The 13,535-nt window shown below is 46.2% G+C and overlaps 1 protein-coding gene across 1 annotated transcript in view; it reads right to left on the reverse strand.

The window, feature by feature from the left end:
* KEL (Kell metallo-endopeptidase (Kell blood group)) overlaps positions 1-13,535 on the reverse strand; it is a 590,619-nt gene that overhangs the window by 67,922 nt on the left and 509,162 nt on the right. The window contains exon 11 of the mRNA XM_078655679.1: positions 5,207-5,305. Coding sequence (XP_078511805.1) covers positions 5,207-5,305 — 99 coding nt within the window. The remainder of the gene's footprint in view (positions 1-5,206; positions 5,306-13,535) is intronic.

The following is a 13,535-nucleotide window of genomic DNA, read 5'->3' on the forward strand; positions in this document are numbered from 1 at the left end:
GTGGACCCTGACTGGGAGGAGCCAGCCTGTGTACGCAGGGATTCGGCCAAAGCAACTCCAACAACAAAAGGTTGTGGTCGCTATGAGTCGAGACAATTACTGTGTACTTCCTTACCTTGGCTAAAATCCCTGGGGACAAGAAGATATAATCTATAACGGAATCATGGACTGTGCACTTGTATGTGCATAATCTCTCGCCCCCCCCTGTGTAGGTTGGTTTGAATATGTTAAAATTGTCCAGTAACTCTTCGAGGGCTTCTCCTGACCTTGTGTGCTCAAAGTGAGGGGCCGTTGCCCCTGGCGGACCCTCATACTCTCCTGTGTAGCAGAGATTACTACAAAAGTTAATGTTAAAATCGCCCATTAGGATGAGCTCGAAATTAGTGTAATTATTTAGACTGAAATTACCTAAAATTTTTACCAGGGAGGCAATGTGGTCATAATCTGCTGCCCTTTCCCGGGAATTAGAAAAATTGATTAAAATAAGTGTATGGGCAGAGGAAACTGCCCAATCCACAATTAAAAGGTTCGATGAACCTGACTCCAGTCGCTTAAATGACCCAAGGAGCTTTAATGAGAAGAGGAAGAGGAGGCCCCCCTTAGCTCTGCCTGCCGTACTAGGGGTTGCAGGGACGGCAAAGCTGGTAAAGCCATCCATCCAAAAGCTAGCAGAGGTGTCCCATGATTCCTGTATGGCTATCACGTCATGACTAGTAACAAAGTCAATCCAAGCCGTATCTACCCTTTTTGCTCTGATACCCGCTACATTCCAGCTGATGAATTTGCACACTACTGTGCCCTCTACAGACGGGGTGCCATTTATGGGGGACAACATTGGGGCTGGTTGTCAATCTATTTCCTCTAGATCGTCGAGTGGGGAAAATCTATTGAACAACGCGGGGCCGGGACCCACGCCAGAGGTATGGGTTGTCTGGGGAGTTGCAGCCCTCGAAATGCTAGGACCCCTATATGTGTGGTGTGCACGAATATGTCTACCCCGTCTAATCCCTTCAGTTACTGCTCTCCAACCGTTCCCTACCATGGCCGAGTGACATAACCTGGGGTATAGATCTGGGGGTGAGTGTGGTGTGGCGGGCAGCGGATAACAAAAGCCCAAGGGAACCGGTCTCATATTCCCTGTGTCTAAGATCGCTGAGCCGTCCCAGAACAGACTATCTGCCAGGTTGGGACTGTCAAAGTTGACCATGACACAGTCGCCCTTCTCGTGTTTGGGACAATGTCCAATCCAGCCCACCCTTCTAGCCATTATAATCCTGTTAGAAATGTTTATCCCACCACTACTCGTGTCAGTACACCATTGTCTGGCCTTTTGTATTAGTGCCGCTGTGGGTTCTAACTCCCCATTTGCTAGCGGGGAAACCCCTATGAATGCGGCGATTAAGGGTGCGGCGTCCGGGGGTAGGTCTAAATGTAATTGGCAGCCCATAGCCCTTGCGCTGGTGGCCTTGCCATGACTCACAGGATGGCTGTCAGTATGACCCGGAATGGGCTGAGTGATAGCTGGACTACTTGAGGGTTTGCAGGAAACCCGGGACCCGGAGTTGTCTACAGTCCCCCCTTCACATGACAATATTGGATCCATTGAGCTTACTGCATTATGTGAACTAATATCTATGCAATTCCTATCCACCCTTAGTGGTTCCTGGACAGAGCCCAAATTCTTTGCCAAATTGTCAATTAGGGCACATTTCTTTAAAAGGCCAGTGAGTCAAGTATTTAAAGTGTCGACAATGTAATTTGCTATACCCACTAGCAAGGGTTCAATGCGAGTAACAAAAGCGCTTTAGGTGATCACCGATATTTTCCGTAGCCAAGTGTTCGGTGGTGTTAGCACTCTCAGGCTTTTTCCTCCTTTTATTGGTAGTTTTTTTCTCTTGACCGTGCCCCTGTGACTGATTAGACAAACTCTGAGCAGGGGAGAGGGCTGAGGGCGGGCAGACAGTAATAGCAGCGCTGGGGTTAGGGTTCAGCACTACCACTTCCGGCTCTAGTGGAATGCTCGGAGCTGGGGTAATGTCTGAGGTGGTGGACTGGTTGGTATGTAGAGGAGGTATCAAGCCCAACTCTTGCTGGGCTGTGGCTATTTCCTTAGACAAGGCCCTCACAGCAGATGTGAGATATGAAATAATTGTCTCAGAGTGTCTCGGGACTTTGGCCTTCTTGCCACCCTCCTCAGTATTTGGTGTGTTCTTACACTTACCCATGGTCTGATGTTAGAGGGGGGGCCCGGCCCGGCGCCTCTTCTGGCCCCGGGCGGCCACAGGCGGCCCGCCCTTTGCCCGGGCTTCTCCCGGCGCCGCCTGCGCGCGTCCGCGAGGCGGAGGAAGCTCCTGTTCTTTATGCGCCTCCGGGCGCGCTGTCAAGCGGAAGTGGGCGGTGCGGGCAAAGGAGCCTGGGAGCTGTAGTCTCCCCCCTCTGCGGCCGCGCGGTGGTACTTGCTGCGGCGGCGGGGGAAACCAACAGCGGCAGCGGCAGGAGTTGGCTTTACTAACAAGCGTTTATTTCTACCAAAACCAACTCTTTTTAGAAGCTTGGGATAGCCAAATACAGGGGTAAAAACAAAAGGTTCTACACCTTTGCCTTGAAATGCCAGTTCTTAGATCACTGTGCTATAAAATAATGATTGTAACTTATAAACTGCAAGTAACAAAAGGATATCTGAGACAAAAGCAGTAACCCACTGGGCTAGACACTGTCAAATACAATTCTGTGAAGTGGACGTGACACGTGCTGCAGCACACAAACCCTCTGTGCTGCTTTCTGATGAGTGAAAACTGGCAGTAGACAAAGCTCTGACTCTCCTATCTCCTGCAGATACGTTAATCATCAGCTTTATCTTGACATTTTTATTGCTGCCTGGAAAATTCTGATACAAAAGGGGATGATGGACGGAGCGTTTGAGCAAATCAAACACTCACCCCCAGTCAAATGATCTGGGTTTAATCCATCACCATTCTTTAGCCCACTCAGCCACCCCATTTCAGACTTGGCTATATGCAAATCAGTCTGACCCTTTGCCTCATGGGAAAAGTCCAGCCCGAACTGCCAAGCCATGTCTTCCATGGACCGGAAACAAGCATCCTGGGACCGGTTTCGGATTCATAATCCTCATCAGCCAGGCTATCTTGAATCCAGTGGCCAAGTGAGCAAGGGACTCACGTCTGAGCATACCCTGCCACACTTAGGGCGAACAAAGCGATACAAAAGGGGATGATGGACGGAGCGTTTGAGCAAATCAAACACTCACCCCCAGTCAAATGATCTGGGTTTAATCCATCACCATTCTTTAGCCCACTCAGCCACCCCATTTCAGACTTGGCTATATGCAAATCAGTCTGACCCTTTGCCTCATGGGAAAAGTCCAGCCCGAACTGCCAAGCCATGTCTTCCATGGACCGGAAACAAGCATCCTGGGACCGGTTTCGGATTCATAATCCTCATCAGCCAGGCTATCTTGAATCCAGTGGACAAGTGAGCAAGGGACTCACGTCTGAGCATACCCTGCCACACTTAGGGGGAACAAAGCGATACAAAATGGGATGATGGACGGAGCGTTTGAGCAAATCAAACACTCACCCCCAGTCAAATGATCTGGGTTTAATCCATCACCATTCTTTAGCCCACTCAGCCACCCCATTTCAGACTTGGCTATATGCAAATCAGTCTGACCCTTTGCATCATGGGAAAAGTCCAGCCCGAACTGCCAAGCCATGTCTTCCATGGACCGGAAACAAGCATCCTGGGACCGGTTTCGGATTCATAATCCTCATCAGCCAGGCTATCTTGAATCCAGTGGCCAAGTGAACAAGGGACTCACGTCTGAGCATACCCTGCCACTCTTAGGGCGAACAAAGCGATACAAAAGGGGATGATGGACGGAGCGTTTGAGCAAATCAAACACTCACCCCCAGTCAAATGATCTGGGTTTAATCCATCACCATTCTTTAGCCCACTCAGCCACCCCATTTCAGACTTGGCTATATGCAAATCAGTCTGACCCTTTGCCTCATGGGAAAAGTCCAGCCCGAACTGCCAAACCATGTCTTCCATGGACCGGAAACAAGCATCCTGGGACCGGTTTCGGATTCATAATCCTCATCAGCCAGGCTATCTTGAATCCAGTGGCCAAGTGAGATGCCAGAAACCGGTCCCCGGAAGCTTGTCTCCTTTCTGGTGAAGAATTGGCTTGGTAGTTTAGTCTGCCCTGTTCCCATGATGCACTGGGCCAGGGACAGACTAATTTGCATATAGCCAGGTTCTGAGCTGGGATGGGGCAGTGAGCTAAATAACGGTGATGGATCAAGCCCTGATCTTTGGACTGGGTAAGAGTGGTCTGCTTAATTCAGACACTCTGTTCATCACCACCCCCTTTTCTGAATCGTTTTTGGCCACTATAGGTGTGGCAGGGTATACTCAGACATGAGTCCCTTGCTCACTGCTCCATCAGGATTCAAGCAAGCCGGGCCGACGACGGCTGAAATGCCAGAAACCGGTCCCCGGAAGCTTGTCTCCTTTCTGGTGAAGAATTGGCTTGGTAGTTTGGTCTGCCCTGTTCCCATGATGCACTGGGCCAGGGACAGACTAATTTGCATATAGCCAGGTTCGGAGCTGGGATGGGGCAGTGAGCTAAATAACGGCGATGGATCAAGCCCTGATCTTTGGACTGGGTAAGAGTGGTCTGCTTAATTCAGACACTCTGTTCATCACCACCCCCTTTTCTGGAAAATTCTGAGGTACGTTTAAGCCCATGAGACATTTAAAAATGCTGCCCTCCCCCTCCCGCGAGGTTGGCGCCTGGTGCAGAGGGGCGCTCACTCCAGCCTAAAGCCAGTCCTGCACATTTAACATTCATGCTTACCAAGACACAACTATCTGTAAAACTGTGGTGCTCGGCAGGACCTCGCGAGTTTAACATTCATGTTTATTGTGGCAATCAGGGGCGTAACACAGGCCCCGCGCAGCCCATTGGGGGGGGGGCAAAGCTCCAGGGGGCCCCCTCGGCACTGCACTCTGTCCGGAGAGCTCCAAAATGACCCCGGAGGGGGGCCCTTTACATACCTTGCAGGGAGGCCCCCTCAATTTTCGTTACGCCAGTGGTGGCAATTAGCAGTTCGTGATTTCTTTTTACTCCTGGGTGTATCTTGCACGTGGGGTGCGTTTGCGTGCAATTTAGGGGTTCACTCACTTTTTGTTTCGCATTTCTGTGGCTTTCTTCATCCATCCACTTCAGCTGTTCGAGTCTGGTGCCCAAAGCAGCCCTGACCTCGGCAAACATAGCTTCCGCCTGCAGATTAGAAGACAAATTTAAACTTTTTCAAACAGGTGGTCTGTAATCTTGTGATTATCTTTGCAGACGGGAGAGAAAGAGACACTTCAAATATTAAAAAAGAAAAAAGATTCAGCCAAATGTAACCATTGCTGAACAGCACCGCTGCCATCTCTTTTTCCCACCTCTTACCCAGTGCTTTAAATGGGCCGGTACTGACCGGTACTGAGAGCCAGAACTTTTCTATTTTGAGAGGGAGAGTACCTGCACTTCTCAAGAGAAACCTAATATTAATTGGAGAGTTCCGGCACTTCTCATAAACAAGCAGGTACTCTGCTTTTCCATTTCAAGCACGGCTCTTTCCTCGATCTTACAACACCCTACACTTTCCGTATGTTATCCCACTCGTGTAGGGTTTTTTTCCCTACACTTCCTGTCTGTTATCTGTCTCTTATTCCACTCATGTAGGTTCTTTCCTACACTTCCTGTCTCTTATCCCGCTCTTGTAGGTGTTTTCCTACACTTCCTGTCTCTTATTCCACTCGTGTAGGTTTTTCCCTACAATTCCTGTCTCTTATCCCACTCTTGTGGGTTTCTTCCTTCACTTCCTGTATCTTATCCCACTCTTATAGGTTTCTTCCTTCACTTCCTGTCTCTTATCCCACTCTTGCGGGTTTCTTCCTTCACTTCCTGTCTCTTATCCCATTCTTGTAGGTGTTTTCCTACACTTCCTGTCTCTTATCCCACTCTTGTAGGTGTTTTCCTACACTTCCTGTCTCTTATCTCACTCTTGTAGGTTTCTACCTTCACTTCCTGTCTCTTATAAATGTAAATGTAAATGTCGGAATTTGTAAAGCGCACAGCTACCTCCACCGGAGGTGTCCCGGCGCTGTCTGTATACCGCTTAGGAAAACTTCCTGGCTTTCCTGTGAAATGTCCACTCCTGGGCACCCCCCCAGGTGCAGCCAGGCATCCCAGCGCTTTTGGGGCCGTTGTGGAGACTAAGCAAGCTATTGCCCAGAGTTGCAGCGTGGGACCCATGATCAGAACAGGCACTGAGGCGAGAATATCCAGTCAGGGGAATTAATGAGCCTAAGACCCGCCGAGGCGGGAATTGAACCCTAGTCCCTGGCCAGAGCTCTGCATCAAGGTCTGCCTGCTCTAACCATTGAGCCACACTTCTCCACTTATCCCACTCTTGTAGGTTTCTTCCTTCACTTCCTGTCTCTTATTCCACTCGTGTAGTTTTTTCCTACACTTCCTGGCTCTTATCCCACTCTTGTAGGTGTTTTCCTACACTTCCTGTCTCTTATCCCACTCATGTAGGTGTTTCCCTACACTTCCTGTGTCTTATCCTGCTCTTGTAGGTTTCTTCCTTCACATCCTGTCTCTTATTCCACTCGTGTAGGTTTTTCCCTACACTTCCTATCTCTTATCCCACTCTTGTAGGTGTTTTCCTACACTTCCTGTCTCTTATCCCACTCTTGTAGGTGTTTTCCTACACTTCCTGTCTCTTATTCCACTCTTGTAGGTTTCTTCCTTCACTTCCTGTCTCTTATTCCACTCGTGTAGTTGTTTCCCTACACTTCCTGTCTCTTATCCCACTCTTGTAGGTGTTTTCCTACACTTCCTGTCTCTTATCCCACTCTTGTAGGTGTTTTCCTACACTTCCTGTCTCTTATCCCACTCTTGTAGGTTTCGTCCTTCACTTCCTGTCTCTTATTCCACTTGTGTAGTTTTTTCCCTACACATCCTGTCTCTTATCCAATTCTTGTAAGTGCTTTCCTACACTTCCTGTCTCTTATCCCACTCTTGTAGGTGTTTCCCTACACTTCCTGTCTCTTATCCCACTCGTGTAGGTTTTTCCCTACACATCCTGTCTCTTATCCAACTCTTGTAGGTGTTTTCCTACACTTCCTGTCTCTTATCCCACTCGTGTAGGACTTTCCCTACACTTCCTATCTCTTATCCCACTCATGTTGGTGTTTTCCTACACTTCCTGTCTCTTATCCCACTCTTGTAGGTGTTTTCCTATACTTCCTGTCTTTTATCCAACTCTTGTAGGTTTCTTCCTTCACTTCCTGTCTCTTATTCCACTCGTGTAGGTTTTTCTCTACACTTCCTGTCTCTTATCCCACTCTTGTGGGTTTCTTCCTTCACTTACTGTGTCTTATCCTGCTCTTGTAGGTTTTTTCCTACACTTCCTGTCTCTTATCCAACTCTTGTAGGTGTTTTCCTACACTTCCTGACTCAAATCCCACTCTTGTAGGTTTCTTCCTTCACTTCCTGTCTCTTATTCCACTCATGTAGGTTTTTCTCTATACTTCCTGTCTCTTATTCCACTCTTGTAGGGTTCTTCCTTCACTTCCTGTCTCTTATCCCGCTCTTGTAGGAGGTTTCCTACAATTCCTGTCTCTTATCCCACTCTTGTAAGTGTTTTCCTACACTTCCTGTCTCTTATCACACTCTTGTAGGTTTCTTCCTTCACTTCCTGTCTCTTATTCCACTCTTGTAGGTGTTTTTCTACACTTCCTGTCTCTTATCCCACTCTTGTAGGTGTTTTCCTACACTTCCTGTCTCTTATCCCACTCTTGTAGGTGTTTTCCTACACTTCCTGTCTCTTATCCCACTTCTGTAGGTTTCTTCCTTCACTTCCTGTCTCTTATTCCACTCGTGTAGATTTTTCCCTACACTTCCTGTCTCTTATCACACTCTTGTAGGTGTTTTCCTACACTTCCTGTCTCTTATCCTACTCTTGTAGGTGTTTTCCTACACTTCCTGTCTCTTATCCTACTCTTGTAGGTGTTTTCCTACACTTCCTGGCTCTTATCCCACTTTTGTAGGTTTCTACCTTCACTTCCTGTCTCTTATTCCACTTGTGTAGGTTTTTCCCTACACTTCCTGTCTCTTAACCCACTCTTGTGGGTTTCTTCCTTCACTTCCTGTCTCTTATCCCGCTCTTGTAGGTGTTTTCCTACATTTACTGTATCTTATCCCACTCTTGTAGGTTTTTTCCTACACTTCCTGGCTCTTATCCTACTCTTGTAGGTTTCTTCCTTCACTTCTGGTATCTTGTTCCACACGCGTAGGGTTTTCCCTACACGTCCTGACTCTTATCCCACTCTTGTGGGTTTCTTCCTTCACTTCCTGTCTCTTATCCCACTCTTGTAGGTGTTTTTCTAAACTTCCTGTCTCTTATCCCACTCTTGTAGGTGGTTTCCTACACTTCCTGTCTCTTATCCCACTCTTGTAGGTTTCTTCCTTCACTTCCTGTCTCTTATTCCACTCGTATATGTTTTTCCCTACACTTCCTGTCTCTTATCAAACTCTTTTGGGTTTCTTCCTTCACTTCCTGTCTCTTATCCCGCTCTTGGGGGAGTTTTCCTACACTTCCTGTCTCTTATTCCACTCTTGTAGGTTTCTTCCTTCACTTCCTGTCTTTTATTCCACTCTTGTAGGTTTCTTCCTTCACTTCCTGTCTCTTATTCCACTCGTATAGGTTTTTCCCTACACTTCCTGTCTCTTATCAAACTCTTTTGGGTTTCTTCCTTCACTTCCTGTCTCTTATCCCACTCTTGTAGGTGTTTCCCTACACTTCCTGTCTCTTATCCCACTCTTGTAGGTGTTTTCGTACACTTCCTATCTCTTATCCCACTCTTGTAGATTTCTTCCTTCACTTCCTGTCTCTTATTCCACTCGTGTAGTTTTTTCCCTACGCATCCTGTCTCTTATCCAAATCTTGTAGGTGTTTTCCTACACTTCCTGTCTCTTATCCCACTCTTGTAGGTGTTTCCCTACACTTCCTGTCTCTTATCCCACTCTTGTAGGTGTTTTCCTATACTTCCTGTCTCTTATCCAACCCTTGTGGGTTTCTTCCTTCACTTCCTGTCTCTTATTCAACTCGTGTAGGTTTTTCCCTACACATCCTGTCTCTTACCCAACTCTTGTAGGTGTTTTCCTACACTTCCTGTCTCTTATCCCACTCTTGTAGGAGTTTCCCTACACTTCCTGTCTCTTATCCCACTCATGTTGGTGTTTTCCTACACTTCCTGTCTCTTATCCCATTCTTGTAGGTGTTTTCCTATACTTCCTGTCTCTTATCCCACTCTTGTAGGTTTCTTCCTTCACTTCCTGTATCTTATTCCACTCGTGTAGGTTTTTCCCTACACTTCCTGTCTCTTATCCCACTCTTGTGGGTTTCTTCCTTCACTTACTGTCTCTTATCCCGCTCTTGTAGGTGTTTTCCTACACTTCCTGTCTTTTATCCCACTCTTGTAGGTGTTTTCCTCCACTTCCTGTCTCAAATCCCACTCTTGTAGGTTTCTTCCTTCACTTCCTGTCTCTTATTCCACTCATGTAGGTTTTTCCCTATACTTCCTGTCTCTTATTCCACTCTTGTGGGTTTCTTCCTTCACTTCCTGTCTCTTATCCCGCTCTTGTAGGTGTTTTCCTACATTTCCTGTCTCTTATCCCACTCTTGTAGGTGTTTTCCTACACTTCCTGTCTCTTATCCCACTCTTGTAGGTTTCTTCTTTCACTTCCGGTATCTTATTCCACTCGCGTAGGGTTTTCCCTACACGTCCTGTCTCTTATCCCGCTCTTGTGGGTTTCTTCCTTCACTTCCTGTCTCTAATCCCACTCTTGTAGGTGTTTTCCTAAACTTCCTGTCTCTTATCCCACTCTTGTAGGTGTTTTCCTACACTTCCTGTCTCTTATCCCACTCTTGTAGGTGTTTTCCTACACTTCCTGTCTCTTATCCCACTCTTGTAGGTTTCTTCCTTCACTTCCTGTCTCTTATTCCACTCGTATAGGTTTTTCCCTACACTTCCTGTCTCTTATCTGACTCTTTTGGGTTTCTTCCTTCACTTCCTGTCTCTTATTCCGCTTTTGTGGGTGTTTTCCTACACTTCCTGTCTCTTATCCCACTCTTGTAGGTGTTTTCCTACACTTCCTGCCTCTTATCCCACTCTTGTATGTGTTTTCCTACACTTCCTGTCTCTTATCCCACTCTTGTAGGTGATTTCCCACACTTCCTGTCTCTTATAACACTCTTGTAGGTGTTTTCCTAGACTTCCTGTCTCTTATCCTACTCTTGTAGTTTTTTCCTACACTTTTTGTTTGTTATCCCACTCTTGTAGGTGTTTTCCTACACTTCCTGTCTCTTACCTGACTATTGTAGGTGTTTTCCTACACTTCCTGTCTTCTATCCCACTCTTGTAGTTTTTTTTCCCTACACTTCTTGTCTCTTATTCCACTCTTGTAGGTTTTTTCCTACACTTCCTGTCTCTTATCCCACTCTTGTAGTTTTTTCCCCTACACTTCCTGCCTCTTATCCCACTCTTGTAGGTGTTTTCCTACACTTCCTGTGTCTTATCCTGCTCTTGTAGGTGTTTTTCTACACTTCCTGTCTCTTATCCCACTCTTGTAGGTGTTTTCCTACACTTCCTGTCTCTTATCCCACTCTTGTAGGTTTTTCCCTACAATTCCTGTCTCTTATGCCACTCTTGTAGGTGATTTCCCACACTTCCTGTCTCTTATAACACTCTTGTAGGTGTTTTCCTACACTTCCTGTCTATTATCCCACTCTTGTAGGTTTCTTCCTTCACTTCCTGTCTCTTATTCCACTCGTGTAGGTTTTTCCCTACACTTCCTGTCTCTTATCAGACTGTTTTGGGTTTCTTCCTTCACTTCCTGTCTCTTATCCCACTCTTGTAGTTTTTTTCCTATACTTTTTGTTTCTTATCCCACTCTTGTAGGTGTTTTCCTACACTTCCTGTCTATTATCCCACTCTTGTAGGTGTTTTCCTACACTTCCTGTCTTCTATCCCACTCTTGTAGTTTTTTTCCCTACACTTCTTGTCTCTTATGCCACTCTTGTAGGTTTTTTCCTACACTTCCTGTCTCTTATCCCACTCTTGTATTTTTTTCCCCTACACTTCCTTTCTCTTATCCCGCTCTTGTAGGTGTTTTCCTTCACTTCCTGTCTCTTATCCCACTCTTGTAGTTTTTTCCTGCACTTCCTGCCTCTTATTCCACTCTTGTAGGTGTTTTCCTACACTTCCTGTCTCTTATCCTGCTCTTGTAGGTATTTTCCTTCACTTCCTGTCTCTTATCCAGCTCTTGTAGTTTTTTTTTCTCTGCACTTCCTGTCTCTAATCCGACTCTTGTAGGTTTCTACCTTCACTTCCTGTCTCTTATTCCACTCGTGTAGGTTTTTCCCTATACTTCCTGTCTCTTATCCCACTCTTGTGGGTTTCTTCCTTCACTTCCTGTCTCTTATCCCGCTCTTGTAGGTGTTTTCCTACATTTCCTGTCTCTTATCCCACTCTTGTAGGTGTTTTCCTACACTTCCTGTCTCTTATCCCACTCTTGTAGGTTTCTTCCTTCACTTCCTGTATCTTATTCCACTCGCGCAGGGTTTTCCCTACACTTCCTGTCTCTTATCCCACTCTTGTGGGTTTCTTCCTTCACTTCCTGTCTCTTATCCCACTCTTGTAGGTGTTTTCCTACACTTCCTGTCTCTTATCCCACTCTTGTAGGTTTCTTCCTTCACTTCCTGTCTCTTATTCCACTCGTGTAGGTTTTTCCCTACACTTCCTGTCTCTTATCAGACTCTTTTGGGTTTCTTCCTTCACTTCCTGTCTCTTATCCCGTTCTTGTGGGTGTTTTCCTACACTTCCTGTCTCTTATCCCACTCTTGTATGTGTTTTCCTACACTTCCTGTCTCTTATCCCGCTCTTGTGGGTGTTTTCCTACACTTTATGTCTCTTATCCCACTCTTGTAGGAGTTTCCCTACACTTCCTGTCTCTTATCCCACTCATGTTGGTGTTTTCCTACTCTTCCTGTCTCTTATCCAACTCTTGTAGGTGTTTTCCTACACTTCCTGTCTCTCATCCCACTCGTGTAGGACTTTCCCTACACTTCCTGTCTCTTATCCCACTCATGTTGGTGTTTTCCTACACTTCCTGTCTCTTATCCCACTCTTGTAGGTGTTTTCCTATACTTCCTGTCTTTTATCCAACTCTTGTAGGTGTTTTCCTACACTTCCTGGCTCTTATCCCACTCTTGTAGGTTTCTACCTTCACTTCCTGTCTCTTATTCCACTTGTGTAGGTTTTTCCCTACACTTCCTGTCTCTTATCCCACTCTTGTGGGTTTCTTCCTTCACTTCCTGTCTCTTATCCCGCTCTTGTAGGTGTTTTCCTACATTTACTGTATCTTATCCCACTCTTGTAGGTTTTTTCCTACACTTCCTGGCTCTTATCCTACTCTTGTAGGTTTCTTCCTTCACTTCTGGTATCTTGTTCCACTCGCGTAGGGTTTTCCCTACACGTCCTGACTCTTATCCCACTCTTGTGGGTTTCTTCCTTCACTTCCTGTCTCTTATCCCACTCTTGTAGGTGTTTTTCTAAACTTCCTGTCTCTTATCCCACTCTTGTAGGTGGTTTCCTACACTTCCTGTCTCTTATCCCACTCTTGTAGGTTTCTTCCTTCACTTCCTGTCTCTTATTCCACTCGTATATGTTTTTCCCTACACTTCCTGTCTCTTATCAAACTCTTTTGGGTTTCTTCCTTCACTTCCTGTCTCTTATCCCGCTCTTGGGGGAGTTTTCCTACACTTCTTGTCTCTTATTCCACTCTTGTAGGTTTCTTCCTTCACTTCCTGTCTTTTATTCCACTCTTGTAGGTTTCTTCCTTCACTTCCTGTCTCTTATTCCACTCGTATAGGTTTTTCCCTACACTTCCTGTCTCTTATCAAACTCTTTTGGGTTTCTTCCTTCACTTCCTGTCTCTTATCCCACTCTTCTAGGTGTTTCCCTACACTTCCTGTCTCTTATCCCACTCTTGTAGGTGCTTTCCTACACTTCCTGTCTCTTATCCCACTCTTGTAAGTGTTTTCGTACACTTCCTATCTCTTATCCCACTCTTGTAGGTTTCTTCCTTCACTTCCTGTCTCTTATTCCACTCGTGTAGTTTTTTCCCTACGCATCCTGTCTCTTATCCAAATCTTGTAGGTGTTTTCCTACACTTCCTGTCTCTTATCCCACTCTTGTAGGTGTTTCCCTACACTTCCTGTCTCTTATCCCACTCTTGTAGGTGTTTTCCTATACTTCCTGTCTCTTATCCAACCCTTGTGGGTTTCTTCCTTCACTTCCTGTCTCTTATTCAACTCGTGTAGGTTTTTCCCTACACATCCTGTCTCTTACCCAACTCTTGTAGGTGTTTTCCTACACTTCCTGTCTCTTAT

This window comes from Lissotriton helveticus, chromosome 7 (genome assembly GCF_964261635.1).
Source record: "Lissotriton helveticus chromosome 7, aLisHel1.1, whole genome shotgun sequence".
NCBI classification, from domain to species: Eukaryota; Metazoa; Chordata; class Amphibia; order Caudata; family Salamandridae; genus Lissotriton; species Lissotriton helveticus.